At 41.4% G+C, this 27,298-nt stretch overlaps 1 protein-coding gene and 1 pseudogene across 1 annotated transcript in view; one reads left to right on the top strand and one right to left on the bottom strand.

Annotated features, from left to right (window-relative positions):
• The window catches only part of DDX60 (DExD/H-box helicase 60), a 186,578-nt gene that overhangs the window by 154,736 nt on the left and 4,544 nt on the right, over positions 1–27,298 (top strand). The window contains exons 34-36 of the mRNA XM_089670348.1: positions 3,726–3,865; positions 18,637–18,788; positions 21,350–21,412. Of these exons, the coding sequence (XP_089526474.1) occupies positions 3,726–3,865; positions 18,637–18,788; positions 21,350–21,412 (355 nt within the window). The remainder of the gene's footprint in view (positions 1–3,725; positions 3,866–18,636; positions 18,789–21,349; positions 21,413–27,298) is intronic.
• Positions 22,447–26,361, bottom strand: LOC149468213 (E3 ubiquitin-protein ligase TRAIP-like; annotated as a pseudogene).

The raw sequence follows: 27,298 nt of genomic DNA on the forward strand, positions 1-27,298 counted from the left end.
CATATTGCAGCCAGTACAGAAATGTCTTTGCCCATATCTTTTATTACAATTGCTTCTTTTATTGTTGTTTAGTAAGACAGTTGAAATACGTTTCTCCTTCATTATTGGGTCCTACATTCTTGGTGGCAGAATATCTGTGTGGTATTTCATGTGTCTGATGACACATGGGGGTTTATTTACTAAAGCTGGAGAGTCCAAAATCAGACTCCCTTCTGCATAGAAACCAATCAGCTTCTAACCTCAGCTTGTTCAATGAAGCTTTGGCAATGAAACCTGGAAGCCGATTGGCTTCTATGCAGAAGGGAGTCTGATTTTGGACTCTCCAGCTTTAGTAAATAAACCCCATGGAGTTGATGCTTCCAGTTTGACAATTGTGCATAAGTTCCATGTAATCACACTAGATTTTAAAGGAAGCTCTGATTCACATTCATTGTGATATTCTTTGGTATGTGCTGATGTACACATTGCATTTTGTAGCTGTATCATATGTGATTGTTTTTTCTATAATTTGTTAAATGTATATTTTCAAATATTTAGATGCCCCCTGACGGTGATTTTTGACTGAAGCATTTGAAATTCATTTGGGCCTACGTGCCTGGAATTACTAATAGAGACATCCTAGTCTTAATTATCACCCACATTAACCATTAACCTACCTGTGACATATAAGGGGGGGGTGCCAGTATGCTTACTATCAAAATTGATTCTGTACCAGTGCCTATGTAGTTTAGGATGTGATGTGTTTTAATGTGGTTTTGTATAAATAAAGTTGTATTGTTTATCTTATATACAATTAATGGTGTTGTAAATATCTTGGGTTGCATTAAAGTCCCAAGGGAAATATAATGTATTAACTAGCTATGGGGATGAGCAGCATTTAATCTACTTTCTTATCTATAAGCATTCATATACTCTAAGGAACTTCCTCCTGCCCTTTTGCCACTGGGACTTTGTTACAGGATGTTCTATACCCAGGTTGCTGAATACTACTTCTGGACACATTTTCCCTATATTCTGTAAACTATTTTGTGAGTACCCCACAGGAACATACCCTCACCTGTAGCTATGGGGGAGACTAGGCAAATGGGAGCCACTCCAAAACCTCAGGCAAACATTCGCTCTCCTGAAGGTCTGCACACTCAACTTCAGAGTCATAATCCATCACTTGCCCCAGAGCAGGAGCCAGTATTAACACCAGGCCCTGCATCCCATTCTAACTCTAGTTCTATTTCAGGCATTCAACAAGCAGCCTACTTGACGAAGGCAGAATTTTCTGCATCTATGTCACAATTCCTAGGACAACTAACGTTCTTAATACAGCCGTCTTTGTGCAGGGCTGCAAAACGCCATTCCCCTTCTCCGGCTCCTCTGTCTCTACCCAAATCAGATCCTGATATGCTTGCACTAGATAAGGCTGACAAAGAAGGGAATGATGATATAAAGGCAGTATTAGAGAAGGCTGCAGAAGACTTTTCACACTCTTTTTTACTTGAAGAGGAAACTTCATGCAACATGCTTGCTAATGTGGATAAGCTCACTGCTGTGCTCTGCTGTGTGTGCAAAAATCTTGGCATTGTATAACCCAATTTTCCACTATCTCACTAAGCCCCTTTGTAAACAAAGAGACCTGCAAAATCTATAAAGACATTCCTTGTTTATGAACAAATAGAATAGGCAATCTATGACAACTAGATCACTTCAGAAAATATTTTCTTTGCTGAACTCTGGCCAGTAGAAAAATAAGAGTTCAATAAAAAATGGTCTGTTCTTTTCGTTGATCCTGCCATCTCAGTCCTTAACATCTCAATGTACCAGTTGAAGATATTCCTTCATTTAGGCCCAGCCCTGCAACCAGCAACTTCAGTATGCCAAACTGTTGCAAACTAGACTGGGACAATGAAAAACCAACATAATCATATTCTTCAGGGCAGTACTTTAACAGAGAAATTACCTTTTGCTTAAGAAGGAAATTACTAGAACATGCAATGAGACAAATTTTCAGAGTGGTTCTAATCTTTATTCACATGTGCAGAATCTTGTGGCCTAAGGACAGTTAGATTTTCAGAATGTCTTAAACCTGTCCGTAGTTCCGGTGCGTGGTGACGCACTTCCGGCGTGCGACGCCATTTTGCTACACCCAGGAAGTCCCATTCACATGCAGTATACCCACACATCAGTGAGGAGGGAGGACTGCTTGAAATGTGAGTGATACTCTTTACTCTTTGAATAAACAAAGTTTACTTAAGTACTACACTTAGAGGTTTTTCTTGGCTCACTGGATTGGTGAGCTATTATCCTTCAGAACCACCTTGACTGATCAGGGGCACTAGGAGCCCCATAAAGGAAGGAAGGAAGCTGCTGGCCATTATAAATCAAGGATCCAGGGTGATCCTGCAAGCCTGTTGGCCCCTTGGGGTCATTAGGAGGAGGTGAGGAGGCAATCTAGCCGTTAACAGGAGAAGAGTTTTTTTGGCACAGTCACGGATTTATTTAATTATCACTATTGCACATTGCATGATTTTATTCATTTTCACAAAGGACATTGTTATGATTGTCTCTCAACAAAGAGGACACATTTATAAATTTTCATTTCTTTGGCACTGTGTGAGCACTGTAAAGAGTTCCCTCATTGGATTAAGTTTTGATTTCTTTGCCTAATTTAGTAGATGTGTGTACACTATTCATATGTTTGTGTGAAGTAGTAGTCACATATTATTTATATGTGGGTACACGTATTTCTTAAGTGGGTGATAGATTTCTTTTTGGAATCTTAGTTTGGCACTTGTTTTTTGTCACCATTGTATATTAGATATTGATTTATTTATTTTAGGACGTAATATTGTGTATTAGGCACAGTTTTTATATATGTTAAGAGCGCTACACTATTTTTATGATTTATTGACACTGTTTTGGTATCAGTTCTTGAGTGTTGGCAGCTGTAGAATAGGTTCTATACTTCCATTTCATAGCGCAGGAGGATTTCTGACCATTTGCCTAAACCTAAACTATCTCTTGTCCCAGGGAGTATTTGTGCTATTCCGCAGTAAAGTATGTGTTGGAATTATTACTCCAGCACTAACAGTTGTTCAATTTTCAGTGCTACTGGCTCATGTTTTTTCAGTGCTGCTTTCCTGAACTTCTGGTTAACAGTGCACATTTCAGTTTTCAGCCAGGCTGTTAGATTGGAGAAGGATGGGGAGGAGGAAGGAGGAGTGGGGGTACCTTGATATCATAGGCAACAAGATTGTGTGTTTCTATTGATGCAAACAATATAGGGAGACACAGCTCTGGGCAGGCATGTAGGGGTGGCTTCAAAGGATGCTGCAACAAAAAAAAGCCATGCTGAAACAGGAAATTTTGGGTAACGGTCATGGCGCCAGCCTAAACAGGAACATAGGCAAGGATTAAAATATAAAGACTCTGCATACTCCGTAAGTGATTCAATGAGCTCTCAAAAATGCTTAAACTGGGGGTTTAATATTACTTTAGGCTTAGATGTCCAGACCACGTTTACCTATGTCAGTATGCATATGTTACTTGAATATAACTATTCTGTTTAATAGTGGGTCAGAGAATTGTTGCACGGTAATTAATATTCTTTTATCAAGGGGCATTTTGTAATTGGACTTAAAAAGGTGTCTTGCAGTCATGAAAGGTTTACATAGTTAAATACATACTTGTATTTATTTACATACTGCATTATTGTAACATTTGGGCCATTTTAGATTTTTCAGGCAAGGAATGCATGAATTCAGGGATGCTGGATCATCTGATGTCATGCTCTAAAAGAAGTGGAATATCACCATTTGCCTGTCTTTCTGGAAACACTGATCATGACTTGATGACCATGAAAAATGTAAACAGTGTAAGTAGAAAAACTTGAAGATATATTGTTGATTCAAAGTATACCTTTCCGTGTTATGTAAGGGAATTTTCACACGGGCTTTCAAAACAGATCCACCTGTTCATTTTTCAGGTGGACTTAATCAGAAGCTCTATGCAGTCCTATAGACAGTCAGATGTAAACAGCCTTGTGTCTGTTTACATCTGACTACCTCCAAGTCTGTCCAGATCTGGAGAAGAAAAATGAAAAATGATCTTGTTGGCTTAAGCATGACAGAACAGAGGTAGCCTGATGTAAACTGACAACATAGTTTACACCCATAAAGCTGTAACAGGTGCTCCTGTGTCCACCAAGCACAAATTTAACTGGAACAGATGTAAAAAATATGGTATCCATCCCGTTCAGATCTGATTCTGCAGGGATTCCCTATTGATCAGAGTGGGCTCTATCTGAATGAACCTTAGTCTTCAGTCTTAATGAAAACATACACATACACAAGTAACTCAGTGTGCTTTCCCTCAATGACCAGACTTCTGCTCACATGGTGTTTCTAATCATATTTCCTGATCTTACAGTACAGGACAGGACACGGGCTTCTTCAAATCATTATGACTGGTTTATATGCAGCTATCTTTCAAGTGACTGTACATTGGCATAAAAAAAAACTGAAGAGACATCCACCTATATAACCCTTTCCACTTCAGTTAGTCTCAATTTTTGGTAGTATCCTCAGGGGATGGACCTCTATGTGTATGTGTGTGACAAAGCTGGACCAATTTTTGATATTGGTGGATGCACTAAAGAGGGGTGGTAGTATCCAAAGAAGGATGTGATGTAGGTAGTCCCTGTTAAGGTCTCGAGCTGCTACCTCTCTGATAGTGATGGAAAGGCACTCCACAGGAAAACTTTTTTGATGGGTGTGGAGGTGCACCCGGTACAAAAGTTAACCACACTGGAGGGTGTATTTAAGAAGTTCATTGAAGGTAATAGTTCACAGGTGACAGGTAAAGTCAATGCATTTTTGGGGAATTGTCTTCCCCTTCCTCAGTGCCTCAGTAAATATCTTATTTAATCAAATGTATATAAATACATAGGTGGTCCATATAGTGAACTTGGTGTAGAGTTATTCACTTTATTGACATCCTCCCAGAATCCTGCCCCCCTGCATGCCCCTGGGCACAAACCAGGACTGCTCTGTGATCGCGTGCCTGAAGGACACAGCTGATCACAAAGAGAGGTAGAGGGCCAATCACAGTAACCCTTTTATACATAATCAGTTGTGTCCAATCACAGCTGATCATAGTGTAAATAGATTTGCTGGTTATCGGCAGTCTTCTCCTCACACAATGTAACAGGAGAAGAGACGGCGATTCCTATGGGGACAAAATTTTATAACAAACTAATAAACATATTTTTTTCAAAATTTTCATTCTTTTTTCGTTTGTTTAGCAAAAAAAAATAAAAAACCACAGTGGCGATCACACACCACCAAAAGAAACCTCAATCTGTCTCCAAACAAATGGTAAAAATTTCACATGGCTACAGTGTTGCAAGATCGTGCAATTGTCATTCAAACTGCGACAAAACTGAATGCTGATCATTAGCCTGGGCAGGAAGGGGGTGAAAGTGCCCCGTAGGCAAGAGTTAAGGTAATCACAAAGGACAAGGGGGCACTTCGTACGTCTGGAAGATAAAAGATTCAATTTCCAAATACAGATTGGTTCTTGCTAGTTCAGTAGATTGCTTTACAAAAGGCCTGGATTATTTCCTAAATGCACATAATGTAACTGGATACTAAAATTTATAGTTAAAGTTGATTTAGGGAATATTCGATTGCCTCTTGTTGGATCAGGAAGAATTTTTTTCCCCTGCTAGAGCAAATTGGTTCATGTTCTGCTGAGGGTTTGCCTTCCTCTGGATCAACTGTGGGTATAGGATTGTGTATATGGGATTGTTTTTTTTTTTTTCCTTTTTGTATTGAACTAGATGGACTTGTGTCTTTTTTTTCAACCAGACTAACTATGCAACATATAAACAATACATGGACAGTGGTTTCATAAAATCAAATGATAACAAACAATAAATAATAAAGTAGCTAGTCCAAAGCATATCTCATAAAATGCTGTTAATAATGTCTACAATTTATTTATAAACATGAAAAATAGGCATTATAAATAATAACTCACAAGAATATAAAACAAATTATATCTAGAGGCCAACCGTGAGATTTCCAAGATTAAACATATATCCTGTACTACATATTTTACTATGGTCTTGAAGAAATACAGTTGCAAGAAAAAGTATGTGAACCCCTTGGGATTACGTGGAGTTTTGCATGAATTGGGAATAAAATGTGCTCTGAACGTCATCTAAGTCACAACAATAGAAGAACACAGTCTGCTGAACATAATACTACACAAACATTAGATGTTGCCATGGTTTAATTGCACATAACATGTAAACATTCACAGTGCAGGGAGGAAAAAGTATGTGAACCTTTGGACTTAATAACTGGTTGACCCTCCTTTGGCAGCAATAACCTCAACCAAACGCTTCCTGTAGTTGCAGATCAGACCTGCACAACGATCTGGAGTCATTTTGGACCACTCCTCTTCACAAAACTGTTTCAGTGTAGCAATATTCTTGGTATGTCTGGTGTGAATCGCTCTCTTAAGGTCATGCCACAGCATTTCAATCGGGTTGAGGTCAGGACTCTGACTGGGCCACTCCAGAAGGCGTATTCTGTGCTGTTGCAGCCATTGTTTTGTTGAATTACTTGTATGCTTTGGGTCATTGTCCTGTTGCATCACCTATCCTCTGCGGAGCTTCAGTTGGCGGACAGATGGTCATACGTTTTCCTGCAAAATGTCTTGATAAACTCTGGAATTCATTTTCCCATCAATGACAACAATCCGTCCAGGCCCTAAGGCAGCAAAGCAGCCCCAAACCATGATGCTCCCTCCGCCATGTTTTACAGTGGGGATGAGGTTTTGATGTTGGTGTGCTGTGCCTTTTTTTCTCCACACATAGTGTTGTGTGTTCTTCCCAAACAACTCAATCTTGGTTTCATCTGTCCACAGTATATTTTGCCAGTAGTGCTGTGGAACATCCAGGTGCTCTTTTGCAAACTTCAAACGTACTGCAATATTCTTTTTGGACAGCAATGGCTTCCTCCGTGGTGTCCTCCCATGTACTCCATTCTTGTTTAATGTTTTCCTTATTGTAGATGTGTCAACAAAAATGTTAGCATGTGCCAGAGATTTCTGTAGGTCTTTAGCTGACACTCTGGGATTCTTCTTTACCTCATGCAGCATTCTGCGCTGTGCTCTTGCAGTCATTTTTACAGGACGACCACGCCTAGGGAGAGTAGCAACAGTGCTAAACTTTCTCAATTTGTAGACAGTCTGTCTTACTGTGGACACATGAACATCAAGGCTTTTGGAGATACTTTTGTAACCCTTTCCAGCTTCATGAAAGTCAACAATTCTTGATCGTAGGTCTTCTGAGAGCTCTTTTCTGCGAGGCATGGTTCACATCAGACAGTGCTTCTTGAAACCAGTAAACCCAAAACAGGTGTGTGTTTTTTAAGGGCAGATCAGCTGTCAGCAACACATCCAAGATCATCACACTGATTGGAGTCAAGGTTGGCTCACTCCTGGCTCCAATTAGCTCTGGGAGAAGTCATTAAGCTAGGGCCTCACATACTTTTTCCTCCCTGCACTGTGAATGTTTACATGTTATGTGCAATTAAACCATGGCAACATCTAATGTTTGTGTAGTATTATGTGTTCTTCTATTGTTGTGACTTAGATGACTTTCAGAGCACATTTTATGCCCAATTCATGCAAAACTCCACGTAATCCCAAGGGGTTCACATACTTTTTCTTGCAACTGTATGTACATAACTTCCCATTCATTAACAAACGGGAAGTTCTCTAATGTCTGTACAGAAACTGTTTTCAGCAGAAGCATGGCACTAGGAAATTTGATCCTGAGTGTAAGCCTGCTCCGTAGTTACTAATCTAAGATTAGCTGTATTTGATAACTTTTTTATGTTGGTGAGTTTTTAATGAATATTGGTTAATTTTAAGCTATACAGAGAGCACTGTTTTTTTTTTTCCTTTTTTCTGTCTGAGCTTATTCATTGGGATTGGTTTGGTATTGAGCTCTCTGAGATAGAGTTTAATCCTCCATTAGAGCCCATCCCAGCTGTTTTAAAAGGACCCTGCACATTTGACCTTTTTATATCATTAAGGTTCAAAATTGAAGGTGAGAGTTTTTCCACAGGAGAATGGTGGTGGTGGAGTGAACATTATATCATATTTGTACCCCTTCTGAGTGCAGTTGGATGTTCAAACTAAAGAAAAATTAACTATTGAACTTTATTGATGTTTGACTTCACATACACAATTTGTGTTTAATGAGTGCATGATTTCTCTGACAGTTTTGATTTATTCACACATGCAGTATATTGGATTGATTTATATAGGGTAATATTGTAACGTGGTATAATTTATTTTTACACAGTTTTGCAAGGTTGGTCAACAAACCTTTGAGGCACCTCTGCTGATTTGATTGGTTGTGTATGGTGAGCGGCAGAGTTTTCTATTAATCTTTCAATTCAGAGTAACAAAGAGTTTATGGAAGGGTGGCCTGTGACCTGTACTGTACTCTAAGATATGGAACTTACAAGTCAAAATTCCTCTGATCTTAATCATACACCACAGGACACAGGCAACTTCATACAGCATGTAACGTCCCCAAGAAATGAATTGTTGTGGGCAACAACTAGACAAACAGAACTTTGCCAACAGGCCCAAGAATAAAGAATTTACATCCCAGGTTCAGAGTGTCATTGGCAGAACTTGTGTCCAAAAGGTACATCTGCAGAAGATTGGACATCTACCTGGTAAAGCTTAGAAGCAGGGCTAAAGGATGACAGAACAATGTCCTCATTCAAATGGAATGCTGAAACTACATTTAGAAGAAAGGGTGGTCAAGGGCATATTAAAACCTTGTCATTGTGAAATATGAGGAAGAGCACTGTACAGGAAAAAGTCACCAGATCAGAGAAACGTCTGACAAATGCGATTTCCACCAGAAAGGCTACTTTGCTGAGAAGAATCTCCAAGGGAATATACTTAATGAGTTCAACTGGTAGTTTCTGCAGAACAGCCAAATAAAATCGGAGTATGGCAAAGGGGGATGATACGAGAAACAACTTGAATAAAGTTTTTTTTTAGGGAATGTGAAGCCAAAGGTCTTGGGGAAAGGATGAGTAAGGCAGAACCTGCCCTTTCAGGGTGCTAGGAGCTTGATTCTGGTTATAGGAAGGCCAGAATGCAAGGCTCTGGGATTGAATAGATTGCACCCATATCAGGCGAAGTAGGATTTTCAGGTATGATAATAAATCTCCCTGGAAGTAGCTTTACTTGCTTTCAGCAAGGTATGTACTGTATCAAAAACTCAGAGACCCTCTATCCTTTAAGATCTTAGTTTCAACAATCAATTTCATTAAAACCAGAGACTGTGAAGCACAATGGAATAGAGGGCCCTGGGGTAGCACATCTAGCCTGTTGGAAAGAAACCAGGGGTCTTCTGCAAGAAGTCTGAGTATGTCTTGGTACCAGGTTCTTCTGAGCCAGCTCAGTGCTAGAAGAATCACAGTTTTCCTCTCTTGCTCTATTTTGTAGCACAAGCGAGGCAGAAAGCTAAATGGAGGGAAGGCAACAATTAGCCTGAAATGAGACCCGGGGCTAACTAGAGCATCCTAGGCAAGAGCTAAAGGATCCCTGGTTGTCGACAGAAAGAGGTAGTTTGTGGTTGTATCTGGAAGCTAGGATATCCACATCCAAAGTCCCCTTTTTTTGGCATATCAGATTGAACACATCTGGTTGGGGAGAATACTCCCTCTGGTCCAATCTGCAAGATAATCCACCTGCCACTTCTCCACTCCTGGGATGTGGACTGCAGAAATCCTTGGCAGAGAGTTTCTGACCATGAAAGAATCTTTCACTTCCTTCAAAGCAGCCATTCTCCTCATGCCACCTTGCCAGTTGGTATTTGCTTCTGTGGTGGCATTGTCTGACTGTAAATTAATTCTGTGTCCCTTTAGAAAGGGAGTCCAGTGCTGGAGGTTGAACCTGATTGCTTTGAGCGCCAAGGTGTTTGTCAACAGAAGAGGCCAAACTCCTTATGCTCTCTGAACTGTCACAGATTAAAAGATTCCTCCCTATCCTGACAGACTTGCCTCAGTTGTGAGACCTTTCCAAATATAGGGAAGGAAAGATTTACCACTGTTAAGAGTTGAAGTAGTGATCCACCAGCAGCTTTCTCCAACCCTGCATCAATGTCTTCATTTCCCTCTGACTCAGCATCCTCTAGGACCCGCATATCAGGGTATGAATTCAGAAACTGGAGTAGAAGAAGCAATAGTGCATTTCCGAGCTCTGGAAAAAGAACCATAAAAGTAATCCACACCACTGTTGCTGCTCTTAAAATCTTGTTTATTGTAAAAACCACAGTGTACAGGTCTAAAATGCAGCAAGTTGAAGCGTTTCAGCCTACACGGCTTATATGATTAAAGGCATGTAGGCTGAAATGCAGCAACTCACTGTATTTCTCACCTGTACACTGTGATTTCTACAATAAACAAGATTTCAGGGGCAGCAACGGTGGTGTGGATCACTTTTATGGATATATACTACAATTGTGAGACTGCAGATCGGGCACCTGAGAACTCTATTGATGCTGGATATAATATTTCTGCTTTGTCTTTGGAAAAAGCTTGCTCTAGTAAGGCCATAATCTGTCCAAGGAACTGTAACATATAGCAGATGAAGGAATTCTGATTTTGTTTGCTTGTTGGGTGCCAAAGAGCTAGAATTGGATGCTGAGACCGAAGTTAAAACCGGTTCCTGCTCCAGTGCAAGGGACATACTCTTTAGCCTGGTCTCCGCCATGGCTACAAGTGAAAGTATTCTCCTGTGTGGTACTCATGGATTAACATGTGGGAGATAGCGTAAGCGTGTCTGGAGGGAGTACACAATAACTCAGGTGTAGGCTGTCCCCCAACGAATCCTGCTGGCACAAGGAAGAATTTGAGTATCTTATAAGGGCTCTAGGAGGAAGTAGTGGTAAAGTGTGCAACCAGTGGTGTGATGTAATGCCTGGTCACCCACATGAGCCTGAGGTCTAAGTGGTTGATTTTTAACAGCAAGGTTGATCTACATTGAAGTGAATACATACCAAACATAGCCTGATTTTACACAGTAACGGTCAGAGATACAGGGTGATCCAGACTTACCTGTTCATGATGTTGAATTGTATATAAAGTCCAGGCTTCGTCCATCATGGTGGACACACTGCCAGAAGGGTCTTCACGGACTAGGTTCCATAGGGATGGACCATGACTAGAGATGAGCGAATCGAACTTGGCGAAGTGGAATTCGTTTTGAATATTAGGAAAAATTAGATTCGCATCAAATCCGAATTTTAGCAAACTTCGGATGCACGAATCGAATTTTCCCCGATCAGCCGGCAAAAGTGTCACTGCAGAGAGCTCCGCTATTTCTGACAGTTCTCTGACAGTTCTGACAGTTCATTTACAGCGGTTGAAACATTGTATCTATTTGTTTCCATTTAGGATACAGATGTTTTTATTCGGAAATAAATAGATACAATGTTTCAACCGCTGTAAATGTGAAGGAACTGTCAGAGAACTGTCAGAACTGTCTGCAGATACACTTTTTGCTGTACTGGAATTCTTCTTCTTTTCATTCTTCTTCTTCTTCTTCTTTTCATTCTTCTTTTCATTCTGCTTCTTCTTCTTTTCATTCTTCTTCTTCTTCTTTTCATTCTTCTTTTCATTCTTCTTCTTCTTCTTTTCATTCTTCTTCTTCTTCTTTTCATTCTTCTTCTTTTCATTCTTCTTCTTCTTCTTTTCATTCTTCTTTTCATTCTTCTTCTTCTTTTCATTCTTCTTCTTCTTCTTTTCATTCTTCTTTTCATTCTTCTCATTCTTCTTTTCATTCTTCTTTTCATTCTTCTTCTCATTCTTCTTTTCATTCTTCTTTTCATTCTTCTCATTCTTCTTTTCATTCTTCTTTTCATTCTTCTTCTTCTTTTCATTCTTCTTCTTCTTCTTTTCATTCTTCTTTTCATTCTTCTTCTTCTTCTTTTCATTCTTCTTCTTCTTCTTCTTCTTCTTCTTCGTCGTGCCCCGTGACTGCCCAAATGAGTGAAGTGTGCGGTGATTCTAAGATCGACGGCACTCATCTGCATGTCATACTGACTGACAGTATTATTTCTCTTCCCCAGCAGACTCCAAGGGCATTTAAATTAAAGGTACAGTGTTGTGCACTAATATAAAGGCTCTCTGAAGCCTAGAAACCCTTTTAATAAGTTAAATTCGCGGCGAATAAATTCGCATCAAATCGAATTTCTCCCGCAAATTCGGCGAATCAGCCGAATCGAATTTTTGAATAATTCGCTCATCTCTAACCACGACCCTGGACCTGTATAGCACTCTGCAGCTAACTCAACACGTTGCACCAAATACCAAGGTGAGCACTCAACACAGGATCCCGTGCCCGAAGCCACCTTACCGGCCATCACCAAAGTGTGTGGTCCAGCTCCCAAGGTTTCAGCAATCAAGATGTACTACTTCTGCATAGGCATTGTAGAAGAGCCTTTGAGAGCCAATAGAAAAATGGAACAAAGATGGAAGCCACTGGGAAGGGTGGAGTTAAACATTTAAACTGAAAGTTTATGGCTATAAGGTCTGCGATTGACATAAGAAGCAGGCTATGACACCTGTGGGATTCATCAACTGTGCTTGAAGATGACTTCTTCCAGAACAAGAATCAGGAGGTTCAAAGCATGCCACAGTTCAGTGTTCACCTAAGGGATGTGTCCAACACATATGGACTGAAATAAGTGTCATGCAAGACACTAACTTGATGCTTTTAGAAGGCCAACACAGTTCAAGTGGAGGGCTTCACATATGTGCCGTTGTAAAATTTGAGGGTCAGGATCTGTCAGAGAAACCTCTTAAGAGACCAGTATATTCACAACCCAAGATAACAGGTGTAGGCGAGAGTAACAGGTGGCCCAAGGTGAATAATTCACTAAGGGCAGTCAGTAGAACAAGACCTCAGACCTGAAGATCCATGAAGCAGTGGCAGCATTAGAAAGATATTTCCTTATAGTCAATGTGGCAGAAAGGAATGTGGAGTGTGCACATGCAAAACTATTCAGTGGATGATAACACTAAACTCACAGGCAGTCATCACCTCAGTAAAAAAATGTCAAGGATTTTAAAGGAAAAAATGTTGGTTCAACTATAAAAAGTTGTGAGGTAGTTCCCACTGCTGTGGCTTAAATCGCCAAAACACACTAACACAGTGCTGTGGCACAGTTTTTAAAGTAGCATGGTACTCAATAGGTACAACCTTAATTTAAAAAAAGTTGGTGTGCTGTGTAAAATCTACATAAAAGCAGAATGCAATGACTTTCAAATCTCATAAATCCATATTTTATTTACAACAGAAAACATATCAAATGTTTAAACTGAAAATGTACTATTTTAAGAAAAAAATAAGGTAATTTTGAAATTGGTGGTAGCAATACGTCTCAAAAAAGTTGGGACATCACAAAAAATAAGCTGGATAAGTAAAATGGAACTAACCAGGAAGAGCTGGAAGAACATTCTGCAACTAATTAGGTTAACTGGCAACATGTCAGTAACATGATCGGGTATAAAAAGAGCATCTTAGAGAGTAAAGCTGAATTCACAAAAACGATTTACTGCTCCAGCAGCTCTGTGTTCCTGGCTGCCCTAGCACTGGGATTGCCACCTCATCCTTATAAACCGAACACATTAACTTGCACAGGCTGAGTGGTAAGGTGGTGAATATACTCAGTGCATTATCTGCATAAATTAGCCTCAGAATCTGTATAATTAATGTGTTCAGGTATAAAGGTATGAGGTGGCAACCCTAGCTAGTGCATCACATGACTCCTTTTTTTTAATTTTAAATAAACTTTATGTCAAGTGTACAAAACGTACACTTAACTCACTGCGATGTCCTGCGCTGCCACACATTGCAGTGTGATTCAGCACTGTGCCTGCATTTTAGTTCAGGGTTAGGCTGTGTTGCAGAGTGAATTGGATACATAGGAAACAATTGTTTCTTGTCTGTCACTGCATATAGTGTGAATTCACCCCATATGCAAGTTAAAACTCTATCATGCACAGAAGCAGCCATATCTGAACATTATCCAGATATATTTCCATCTTCACTGGGCCAAAGCTCATTTAAAATGGTCTGCTGAAAAATGGAAACCTGTTCTCTAATCAAACGAACTGAACTTTGCCATTTTTTGGCAACCATTGGCACCGCATCCTCCAGACCAAAGAGGGACCTTCTGGTTTGTTATCAGTTATCAAAGTTGAAAAGCCTGCATCTCTGATAGTATTGGAGTGCATTACTGCATATGGAATGGGCGGTTTGCACATCTGGAAAGGCACCATCAATGTTGAAAGATAGATCCAGGTTTTACAGCAGCTCATGCTTCCCTCCAGACGATGTCCTTTTAAAGGAAGGCTAATCCATATTTCAGCAGAACAATGCTAAATGTCATACAGCATTTTTGACAATGGCACATCTTCCTAGTAGAAGAGTCTTAAAGTGGAACTTCACCCTAAAGGGGAAATTCTGTTTTTCTCCCTCTACCCCCTCTCATCCCACTTTTGGACACTCATTTTTTAGGGGGAAGCCAGTACCTGGTTTTGACTCAGCGATCCAAGTGGAAGCCCCCCTTCTTTCCAGTCTCTTGGCAGAATAGCCCAGCTAATCACTTGACTATGCATGGGTTGTTACTGACATGTAGTGAAAATTTCATGTCAATAGCACTTTTAGAAATATATTTACTGAGAAAAATGGTGACGTGTTCAATACTTATTTTACCCGCTGTGTATATATCTACACTGCTCAAATGAAAACACATAGTTAGTCTGGCTGAAAAAAGACAAAGGTCTATCCAGTTCAATCATTAAAAAAAAGTTATAATCCTATACCCACAGTTGATCCAGAGGAAGGCAAAAAAAACCCAGCAAAGCATGATCCAATTTGCTCCTGCAGGGAAAAAAATTCCTTCCTGATCTCCCGAGATGCAATCGGATATTCCCTGGATCAACTTTACCTATAATTGTTAGTGTCCAGTTATATTCTGTGTATCTAAGAAAGAATCCAGGCCTTTTTTAAACCAATCCACTGAGCTGGACAGAACCAACTCTTGAGGGAGTCTATTCCACATTTTCACAGCTCTCACTGTGAAGAAACACATCAGATCTCAATGGGGAAAAATCTCATGTTTGATATCTATACTGATATGGACTGGGTGATGTGTTAGGAACGTAAGGATGCCCCATTGTATGATGGAAATGAAAATGATCAACCTACAGAGGACTGAATTCAAAAGTGAAAAAATTATGCAGCAGATTAGTCCATTTTGCTGAAATTTCATTGCAGGTTCTCAGTAGTTTTTATTTGTCCCCACGTGCTTGTATGCATGCCTGACAATGTTGGGGCATGCTCCTAACGAGATGATGGATGGTGTCCTGGGGCATTTCCTCCCAGATCTGGACCAGGGCATCACTGAGCTCCTGGACAGTCTGAGGTGCAACCTGGCGGCATTGGATGGACCAAAACATGATATCCCAGAGGTGTTCTATTGGATTTAGGTCAGGCAAGTGTGGGGGCCATTTAATGGTATCAATTCCTTCATTCTCCAGGAACTGCCTACATACTCTCGCCACATGAGGCCGGGCATTGTCGTGCACCAAGAGGAACCCAGGACCCACTGCACCAGCATAGGGTTTGACAATGGGTCGAAGGATTTCATCCCAATACCTAATGGCAATCAGGGTGTCATTGTAAAGGCTGTAGAGGTCTATGCTCCCCTCCAAGGATATGCCTCCCCAGACCATCACTGACCCACCACCAAAATGGTCATGCTGAACGATTTTAGAGGCAGCATAACGTTTTCCATGGCATCTCCAGACCCTTTCACGTCTGTCACATGTGCTCAGAGTGAACCTGCTCCCATCTGTGAAAATCACAGGCGCCAGTGGCGCTCCTGCCAAATCCGGTGTTCAATGGCAAATTCCAATCGAGTTCTATGGTGCCTGGCAGTGAGCACAGGGCCCACTAGAGGACATTGGGCCCTCAGGCCACCCTCATGAAGTCTGTTTCTGATAGTTTGGTCAGAGACATTTACACCAGTGGCCTACTGGAGGTCATTTTGTAGGGCTCTGGCAGTGCTCATCTTGTTCCTGCTTGCACAAAGGAGCAGATACCGTTCCTGCTGATGGGTTAAGGGCCTTCTTACGGCCCTGTCCAGCTCTCGTAGAGTAACTGCCTGTCTCCTGGAATCTCCTCCATGCTCTTGAGACTGTGCTGGGAGACACAGCAAACCTTCTGGCAATAACACGTATTGATGTGCCATCTTGGAGGAGTTGGAACGCCTGTGCAACCTCTGTAGGGTCCAGGTATCGCCTTATGTTACCAGTAGGGACACTGACCCTAGCCAAATGCAAAACTAATGAAAAACAGTCAGAAAAGATGAGTATGCAAAAAAATGTCAGTGGCCTCCACCAGTAAAACCATTCCTGTTTTGGGGGTCGTCTCAACCCCAACTGCTACTCAACTGACCAGATCAATATCCCAGGAGTTTAATTGACTTGATGCTATACTGATTAAAAAGTGTTCTTTATTTGAGCAGGGCTGCTGTTAGATATCACAGTACAGCATACGGCCTACCTGACAGGCACAGCCCAGAAAGGTCACATTATATTTTCACTAAAAATACACTCACATTTTTATTAATGGACACAAACAAACAAATTCCAGCTAAATCTAAAAGATAGAACTCTATGGAGTTAATAAAGTTCTGTGTGTGAATTAGGTCTTGGGGCTTATTCACATGGGTGCTGTAGTCTGTACAATGTGAATCAGTGTTTTATGTGCCTGGAAGCTGTTTGCAGTCAGCCTATGCTAGGCTGCAGGGACACAGCAGCTGTACGAACACAGCCGCAGGTCATAATTTCACAGTCGTGTGGGTGCAGGTGTACGACCCAGAACACAGTGTGCATTGAGGGCAATTCACCGATGCCTCCACACCAGTTAAATTAGGACCTGCAGCTGTGTTTGTACAGCTGCTGCATCCCCTTTGAGTAATAGATGACTCTAGTCACATGAACAATCCCTTTTATTTGGATGGCCTATGTAGCTGTGAAAATGAGTCCTTAGGGACATTTTCCTTCCTCTGCAGACTCAGCTGCACAGATGACTGAATGGGAAGTGCTTCCTGTTCATTCACAAACTGAAGAATAGTAAATGCAGTTTACTATGCTTTAGTGATGAAAGGACACAGGTACCGATTACTCACTGTGTTCATAAAGGAAAGGAAGGGGCTGGTAAACCTGATAAATTTACTGAAGCCTCCCCCCCCACTCTACATCCTGCATCCAATCCTAGAGAGGAGGGAAGCTGGCAATGCTGTGGGGGAGGAGGGCACACAGGGGGTCCCCGGACAGCAGGGGGGTGCAGATACTGGTACGGTTAATGCTAATGCATACAGGATGATTAGATTAGAGTGTGTCCAGGCACATCCAGCCGACCCCATGGGCATGCCTATATATTTACATCAGTCCTTCTCCTAGAGTCAAATATACAAATTGGGGCCAGCACTGAAGGAAGTCAATTAACCTACCTGTACATTTCTGGATAGTTGGACAAAAAAAAAAACAAAGCGCATGAAAGAAACCCAACCAATATTGGGCAAAATACACGAATTCCATGTACCTACTGACCTTTGTGAAAATAAACTCTGAACTTTGAGCTGCAAAGCACAACATATTGAGTTTGGTTTACTAAAACTGCAAAATCTGATGCAGCTGTGCATAGTAGCCAATCAGCTTCTACCTTCAGCTTTTGCAATTAAGCTTTCAAAAAAAACTGGAAGCTGATTGGTTTCTATACAGAGCTGCAACAGATTTTAATTTCAATAAATCAACTTGGAAAGGAATGATCTTGGAAGGGAGATGGAACAAAAAGAGCAAGCTTGGTCAGCATAAAGAGGAACAGTTAATTGCCCCACAACTTAAAGCAGAGCTCCACCCAAAAGGGGAAGCTCCGCTTTAAGGACTGCGCCCCATTAAGGATTGGCACCTTTGGGGGGCGGAGGAGGAAGCGGGTACCCGAATTTGACAGGTACCCGCTCCCAATTGCGGTCGGACCGCCTAGGCGATCGGAAACGGAAGGTGTCCTCCCTCCTTCCCTCCCCGTAGTCTTCTGGGACATGTGACAGGTCCCAGAATACTACAGGACCATTCATGAAGCACAGCGCCACTTGCACATGGGCAGTGGGTACCTGGCTGTGAAGCTGCAAGCAGTCACTGCCGGGTGCCCACACTGAAGATGCCAGCCTCTAGGAATCCAGGACGGCAGGTGAAACGGGCTGCGGGGAACACACCACGGGACCGAGGGACAAGTAAGTGGCTGTTTTTTAAAAGTCAGCAGCTACAGTTTTTGTAGATGCTGACTTTTATTTTTTGACAGGATGAGTGGAACTCCACTTTAAATGGCAATCAAAACATGATTTGTTGCTATGATCAACTTCTTTTTTTAATAATGTTTCAGACAAGATTTGCATTAATTCAACGACAGCGAGACAAATCTTTTGTGGAATATGATAGACTTAATATTTTTTTTCCTTTCTTTCATCAGATGATGCTATCAACCATTCAAATTCCTCAGAAGTATTTCCCAATCTTTTACTTGGAGAAAACAGACGCATGTGGAAGAGCATTGCACCTCAACTCCTATGCCCTTGACTTTTTCAAGCATGGTTCCATAAAAGCAATCGTTTCTGATAATGGGTATATATATTATATATATATAAAATACTAGTCACCAGTATTGCGAGTGGTCTTTCTGCAGCTGATCGTTACCCCATACTGACTTATCATACCTTGTGCTGCACTGTCCCTGTGTGGGGGTGGCCATCTGGGTAGTGTCAGGGCTTTGTTTGTTTTATATCAGAGCCTCTAGCAAGGAGAACCAGTCATACCAGCAAATTTCATGAAACCAGCAGTCAGAGGCTGTCCTGATCAAACACTCCAAATACAGTTATGAGGCTGTAGGTGCAGGGGTGTCTAAGCCACCACTGACATACCAGAAAGAGCACTGTTACATTTCTGCAGGAATTCCAGACAAAGTATACATTCTTGGGCACAAATAAAATTTCCCTATAACAGCATAACTTCATCTTTTGAATTAGGGCCTACAAACCTATATGTTAAATTGTATATAGGGTGCTCTTTTCTCTTGTAAGGGTCAATTCACAAATTTGTATAAGTAATTTAAACTGTGTTTATCACATGGAAATGTTCACATACAAACATTCAATTCATATACCAAAATATTGCTGTGGAATCATTACTGCGTTACATGAATAAGTCGATCAAGGGAATTCTGTTACTTGAAATTAGGCCAGTCTTTATGAATTAATAACCCAATAATTGGTATCTTAACTCCTATTTGTTTCGTAAGTTGTTAATTGTTATACAGTCATGGCCAAAAATATTGGCACCCTTTCATTTCTGTCAGATGCACCACTTTGCCCAGAAAATTGTTGCAATTACAAATGTTTAGGCATGCTCATGTTTCTTCCTTTTGTTTGTATTGGTATGACACAAAAAAGTGGAGAAACAAAAAGCCAAATCTGACACATTCCACTCACATTCCTTTTCTCAACTGCTGTTTTGAGATCTTTCCACAGGTGCTCTATGGGATTTAGATCTGGACTCATTGCTGGCCATTTCAGTACTCTCCAGCGCTTTGTCTTAAGGTCCTGTCCACACCTATGCTTTTCGCAGTTCATTTTGCATTTTTCTACACGTGGTTTTTATGTGTTTTTACCGCGTTTTGTTCAGCTCTTTTTTTTGTTACAGTGGAATTTTTTTGTTGCTGGGCAGAATAAAAATGCAAAACACAAATTGCTGCAAAAATGCACTACCATGCATTTCAACAGCTTCTCCATTGAATTCTTTTGTATCTAAAATGCTGCTTTTTGCTTTTAAAAAAGTCTCTGATCCTTTCCAAAAACCCAGTAGCTCAAAGAAGCATAGATGTGAACATGTTCCATAGGAAACCATGTTAAATGGACTGTAGTGCATTTCAGCAGAAAGCACTGAAAAATGCATTGCTGTGAACGGAGCCTAAACCATTTCTGGGTGCTTTTTGACGTGTGCTTTGGGTCATTGTCCTGCTGTAAGACCCATGTCCTCTGACGGAGACCCAACTTTCTGACACTGGACCCTAGATTGCACCCCAGAATTCTCTGGTAGTCTTCAGATTTCATAATGCCATGCACACAGTCAAGACATGCAGTGCCTGAAGCAACAAAGAAAAAACAAAACGACAGTGATCCTCCATCATGTTTGGCTGTAGGGACTGTATTCTTTTCTAAAGGCCTCACTGCTTTTTCTGAAAACAGTAGAATGATGGGCTTTAGCAGAAAGCTGTAATTTTGTTTCGTCTGTTCACAGCACATTCTCCCAAAAGGATTTTGGCTTCCTCAGGCAAGTTTTGGCAAACTCCAAAATGGCTTTTTTTTATGTTTGTGTCAACAGTGGGGTCCTCATGGGTCTCCTACCATACTGTCCCTTTTCATTCAGATGGTGACGTATAGTGCGAGCTGACACAGTTGTACCCTGTGCCTGAAGGTCAGCTTGAATTTTTTTGGGAGTTGATCAAGATTTTTTTAGCCACAATTCAAACAATCTTTTGTTGCAATATTTGATCAATTGTTCTCTTTCATCCACGTCCAGGGAGATTAGCTACAGTGCCATGAGCAATAAACTTCTTGACAATGTTGCGCAAAATGGACACAGGAACATTATGATCTCTGGAGATGGACTTGTAGCCTTGAGATTGTCCATGCTTTTCCGCAATTTTTGTTCTCAAATCTTCAGACAGTTCTTTGCTGCTCTTTCTCTTCTCCATGCAGCACACAGAGAAACACGAGAAAGGTTGAGTCAATTTCTCACCATTTTAACTTGTCGCTGGTGTGATTTCTATATTGTCAGCACCTGTTAATTGATACAGGTGAGTTTAATTACAGGAGCATCACATGGAATCACTTGGAATGCAATTATGTCTTAAAATTTTGAGAAGGTGCCAATAATTTTGACAAGTCCATTTTTGGAGTTTTGTGTGGAATGTGTCAGATTTGGCTTTTTGGTTCTCCACTTTTTGTGTCATACCAACATAAGAAATAAACATGAGAATGCCTAAACATTTGTAATTGCAAAAATTTTCTGGGCGAAATGGTGCATTATCTGACAGAAATGCAGCAGTGCCAATATTTTTGCCCATGACTGTATGTCTAGGTATCAACTAAATGTTTTATGGAATGTTATGTATATTTGTATTCCAGGTTTAATGAAGGAGATGCTTATTACAAATTAAGGGATTTCTCACTTTCAATTGCAGCCATCAGGTAATGTTATTTGCAATGAAATTAAAAAAGATATACTTTGTGAAAAATACAGAAACCGTTTAATTTATCAAAGTTTCTGCTTCAGTGAACCAGTTATTACTTTTATCAGTTCAACAAGGTTAAAAACTAGACATTACACCTTAGTTTTAGCTGGTATTTCTAACTTGGAGTACAGTAGAGGACACAGGAGTTGCATCATAGGTCATAGATTATATTCCATTAATTTCAGGTGATTGGAAACTGGCAAAAGCATACTGGCGTACCAGTATGCCTACATGAAGCTCCAGGTTTTTAAGCAAGCAGTAAGGAGATCACAAAGGAATTGTCAAAATTTCTATTATCTAATTAGTAAATTACAGGACACAAGAGTTGATTCTTAGACCGAGGAACATTCCCAAGCAATAAATTGAGGAGTGGGCAGCAACACAGCCAAAACTGTAGCAACAGGCCCACAGGAAGAAGAGACCCAAACAGACCTACACCAGCAGAAACACCTTTTAGCTGAAGCAGGGATCAGAAGATGTTCATATAGCCAATTGTCAAAAACAAAGTTATGAAACCATGAACAGAGAACAGGCAATGGCCACCTTTGGAAGGACCAATGTTAGCAACAGAAAACCCCAATGGATTTAAGTAGGGAGGGAGGGATTTGTTCCTCCAGGGCAGAAGCCATGGAAGAAGGGTAAAATAACCACCATTGTGGGTGGATGAGAAGGGGTAAATCCAATAGAGGGATCCCCCCACCCCCAATGAGGAATGGAAGTTTCCAAGGGAACACAGGGTGGGCAGACATAGATTAATCTGCATAGAGCCATCTGCATGTCCCTCAGAAGAGAGGGGCACCAAACCCAGAGGTTGGAATATGCTTAACTGAAGAATATCATGGAATTAGAGATGCTGGAGGATCTCTAGGTGAGAGTCTATAGCACAGTGCCATAACTGACAATGTATATGGCAGCCATTTGCCAAAATGCCTACAAACAAGCAGATAAGGTAACTAATAAAAGGGGCCTGCAACCTTTTCCAGTACTAGGTCAATGAAAGAAATCGTCTAGTGCCAAGGCTAGTTGTTTTTGAGTAGGCAAGAGCAGAAGATCTTCTCGGCTCATAAAACAGGCAGCCTGGTGATCCTTGACTCTGGCACAGATTTTAGAGGAGAGCCTAGGTGATCTCTGTGGAAAAGGATAACCATGTAAACTTCTGCTTATAACGAATAGAATTCTAGTGACCTTGAGTGGAGAAGCTGGGAATTTGCTGTCCTGAACTAGCCTGCCAGCAGAACATGAGGGAAATTGTCATAACAGCATGTTTATGAACATGGGGTCAGTACTGAAGTAACTGTAACTATAATGATAGGAGGATTAGTTCCATGTATCCTGAGCAGTACAAGGTCAGGGGAAGGACTCCTGAGAAAGGTGAGTTGTCAACTGCAGTTGGAAGTGCGGGCATCAGTGTTTGGACCTATGGTCAGACATTTGACTCAGGAGCTTTTTAAGAAAAAAGGTCTCCAAGGCTCACTGGGACATGAAGACTCAGGATTTGATTAAAGGTCTAATTATATAGCCCCACAAGGTATGGCAAGTTCAGCGATGTAAAAACTACATTGAAGTGTGGATAGATGGGGAGTAAAATTAAATACATTTCAGTTGCTACTAGATTTCTCATAATGGAGATATAATGGTAAATGTACAGAAAACCAGGCAGAAGCCACACAGCTGCAGTAGACTTAATGACAAGTCTACAGGAGATCAGCCTGAAAGCTGGTTATTGCAGTAATTAGAATTAATGTTTTAACATGATGAGACATTGCATTGTTGAGTTGATAAGGATCCATTGTGCAGTCCTTGTAATCCTTCCTAGGAGGAAAACAGATGACTACCACTTGTGAATGTAAGCTGCAAGGAGGTATATGAAAAACAGTCCACCTTGTGAAGCAGCAAGTAAGAATATGTAGCGGAGAAAAAAAAAACACAGGGCATGTGCAAAATGCCACCTTTCATGAGGGTGTCCTGCCGACTCTGCTTTAAGCCACAGAATTCTGAACATATGAACAAAAATAAAGGACATTCTGGAGATTTACCAGATCATGTTTCCCATGGTATTTACACAGAAGAGTAGTGCTAAGGGCAAGAGTTGTAAACTAGCAGCAAGACTGGGGTCATCTATAAAAAAAGATTCTCTATTGGTTTGCCATGGTCTGGGCAATCAGCAAGGTGGCAATAAGAAGGGCTGCAATAGAGTCTCCAAACACGTGAATCTCTAAAGAAGGGAATGCCATCAATGGAATCAGCAGATTATTTGGTGAAAGTATGACTAGGTTCACAGTGGGACCAGTCCTTTTTTTGGTAAAAATCCCTTCTATAGGAAACAAGGCATACAAATTATATATAGAAAGGCTTTCTAGGAATAACCTTTTGTATGCTCGGAGGAATACGTGGGGGATGAGCAGCACTGGCTGTATCCCACAGACTAGAAGGCACTGCTTCAATCAATGGGTCATCTGTAGCCACCATGCAGTGAGAAGCTGAAGAAGTAACTTTATGAAATTCTGGTGGTAAAAATCATCTGCAACCTCTGCTAAAAAGTCAGCATCCCCCTTACATTCAGGAAATGAACATGTACTAAGATTTTAAGGAATGAAAATACTCAGTGGGTGGAGAGGCAGAAGAGTGTTTAGTGTGTTAGTACCTCCAGAAATGGCAAAATCCTTTTGAATAGATCAAATATATTAGCAGAGAATTCTGCTTTAGTCAGACAGGCCACATATTGCATGCCTATAAGGGAGCCTGATTTAGGGGCTGGAGCAGTGTCAGTGTAAGACCTTGCCACAGAACAAGGGAATTGCTATGAACCTGAGAGGTACTTGGAGTTTCCTCAGGACCTGGAGTGGAATCGCCACTGTTTGTCCTATGTTCTCCCATGCACCTGTAATCCACTATCACCAAGTGAGGATCTTCCCCTGCAGGGTACTCACAGGATGGATGCAAACTGAGGGGGTTCAACGTGTCTAAAATGAAGGTGCAAACCAAGGCGCTAACAGAGTTCCATTAGTTGTGTCTCCGAGGTAACAGGCAAGATGGATGTATTTTATTAAATTGAAGGTTTTACACTACATGTGCTTTTCCTTTTTATGGTGATGCCTGCGTGGAGAGAGAGAGAGCAGCAGTGGTCTGGGACCCCCCCCCCCTTCCCTTAAAGGGGAACAAATGCTTTATGACCCACATATAAACAAGTATCTGGTGAGTTTTCTGAGTTGAAGGTGGTGGCACATGGGTAATTTTTTTCACTGAACGATATAAAAAATTATGTGCCAACCTGGGTTCATCTTCCTCATCAATGTTTTTGTGACCTGGTGCAGTCTTTAAGGCTTTAGACTCCTGCAAGGTATTCTTTGCTTGGCTCTTGACTGGGGAATTTCCTTGATCGAGCTTCAACTTCTTAAAGGGAGCGATTACTGGTTTGGATGGGTTTGGTTCCGGGGTGTCCATATCAAAGGTAAGGTCGAGATTTATATCTTCGCCTAACATTGGTGGGCGGAGTTTTGGCCTTTTTAGTCCAATGGGAGCAGGGCTCTCAAATATCAAGCGGCTAAGGGCTTCAATGGTGGCAGTCGGGGTGCTCAGTGTCTTCTGCAAGAACTCGATCCTTTTCTTCAAACTCATGATTTCCTTATCAGCATTTTGCAGCTCCTTTTGAGAGGCACCTAGCTCATCCCACATATTCTGCAGCTCCATCTCTGCTTTCTGAGCCTTGTGGTTTGCAGCGAACAATTCCTTCTTCAGCTTCTGCGTCATATCTGCCGATACTTTCCGAGCTTCTTTCAGGTTTTCATACTTGTTCTTCAGAGACACGCAGTATATGGCCAACTGCTCGACCGCAGATGGTCCGGACCCCATATCCCTGACCATATTCCTCCACCTCATGTCTCCGGGATTACAGCAAAACCTCAATACTTTCTAGTGAGCGCAGTTTATTGCGCAGTTTGCGGGCCTCCTCCTTGGCAGTTTTGGTTTCTGCCTGCTACACGTCAAAAAATTTCATTTGTTTCTTCAGCAATGTGCAAAGCATCTCATAGTCTCCAATCTTCTTCTCCAGACATTCTATGGTGACATTCCTCTCATTCAGAATCTGCCGCAGGGACTCCACCAAGTCCTGACATTCCCGCTTCTCCCTCTCTTTGATGTGAAGGCTGGCTTTTATTCGGTCAACTTCATTCTTCAGAGATTCAGCATCAAGTGTGGAGTCGTCCTCCAGGTCGACATCAAAGAAGAGTTTGTGGATGATCTGCCGGTTGCTCACCTGGATGCGGCACTGCGGATAGGTGCAGCTCGGGGCCGAGCTGAACCATTGCTGGAGGCTGAGGAGCAGAGGGGGTCAGTACACAGGGAATACATTCACAGATCAGGGGGGGGAATGGGACACACTATCGGGGTATACTGCTGTCTGCAACCCCCATCAGGGAGAGTCCCCCCCCCCCCCAGTCATCACCAGTATACCTGTGTTGATGGGAAGTATATCAGTGTAAGTGGGGGGATGGAGAGGTATATCAGTGGTGGTGGGGGGGTATACCAGTGTTGGGGGGGGAGTAGTCTGGTACATTGTTGGTGGGGAGAGGTATCCCAAACACCACATGGTATCCCAAACACCACAGACGCTCCCACATCCCTAGAATATCACCTGATTCTATTTTTTTTTAACTCTTAATTTATGACTTACCACTGATGCTTAGTGTACATAAAGACAAAACCCTTTTTGGTTTTGGGTGGAGTGAGTGGTGAAGGGTTGGAGCCCCTGTTGCTGTCCGTCTCCGCTGAAAGGATTCCTCTATATTTGTCCAGGTGACCATTTTTTTCCTGGATGGGGGGTGGTGGGGAATCCATTTGGAGTTGTCCCCAGGGCAGGAGGGGAGGTCTTCCATTGGGGACAACTAAGAGGAGATTTCCCGTCATTTCGGAGAGATTTCTCCCAACAAGTCATTATATTGATCTACTGCATCGAAAAACTAAAAAAAAAAATAGTTTTGACTATACATTCATTTTTGGAGTGTATCTAAAACCAAAAACTATTAGTTTTGGATAGGGTAGGGAATTGTTATGACATCTTTTTTTTGTTTTGTTTTTTTTTTTTTTGGTGGGGGAAAAAAATAAAAAAAAAATGCTGTGAATCATTGGAGAGGAGGGCAGTAAGAGCACAGAGCACTTTTTTCAGTGAACATGTTATGGTTTATTATTGCGTGGAAATAAGCACAGGACATTTTTAATTGAGACTTCTATATACACTTTTTTAATGCATTTTTTTATCTTGTTATAGATTTCTGAAAGCACACCAAAACTCCTGAATGCAGTTTTGGTGCGCTTTCAGAAAATGAACCATACTGGCAAGATATAATAGTCTATAGCAAAGTGCAGGTCCACTGCTCTGCACCTGCAGTGTGGGTAAACATTAGCACATCAGCATGAAAGCAGCCTTATAGAGGGCTCAGGACGGTTAGGGCTTGTTAACACTGGTGTAGCACCAGGGGTTGCAATTGCAACCCCGCCCCATGCTCTAGGGGGCTCCATGCAGCCTCCCTGTCACATTCTGTTTTTCACTTGTACAGTTCGGGCAGTGGAAGCGGCTTATACAAGAACCATTCCTCTCCATTTTCCTCCTGCAACTGCTGAAATTTAGCTTCTCCTCCTCTCTCTCTCCTGCCAGCATTCAGCAGCTGCAGGATGAAAATGTTAATTATGCTATTGAAATTGCAAAAAAGTTGAAATTCTGAACCCTTTCATTCATTGGGGCCTGCAACTGGTTACCAAATCACTTAAGTGGCCCTTGCTTTTTAAAAGGTGTAGTACCTCTGATTTAAATTTTTCTCCCCAGACAAGAGAAAGATAAAATGTA

This window comes from Staurois parvus, unplaced genomic scaffold, assembly GCF_062004578.1.
Source record: "Staurois parvus isolate SC_StPar_1 unplaced genomic scaffold, SC_StPar_1.0 ptg000090l, whole genome shotgun sequence".
Taxonomy (NCBI): Eukaryota; Metazoa; Chordata; class Amphibia; order Anura; family Ranidae; genus Staurois; species Staurois parvus.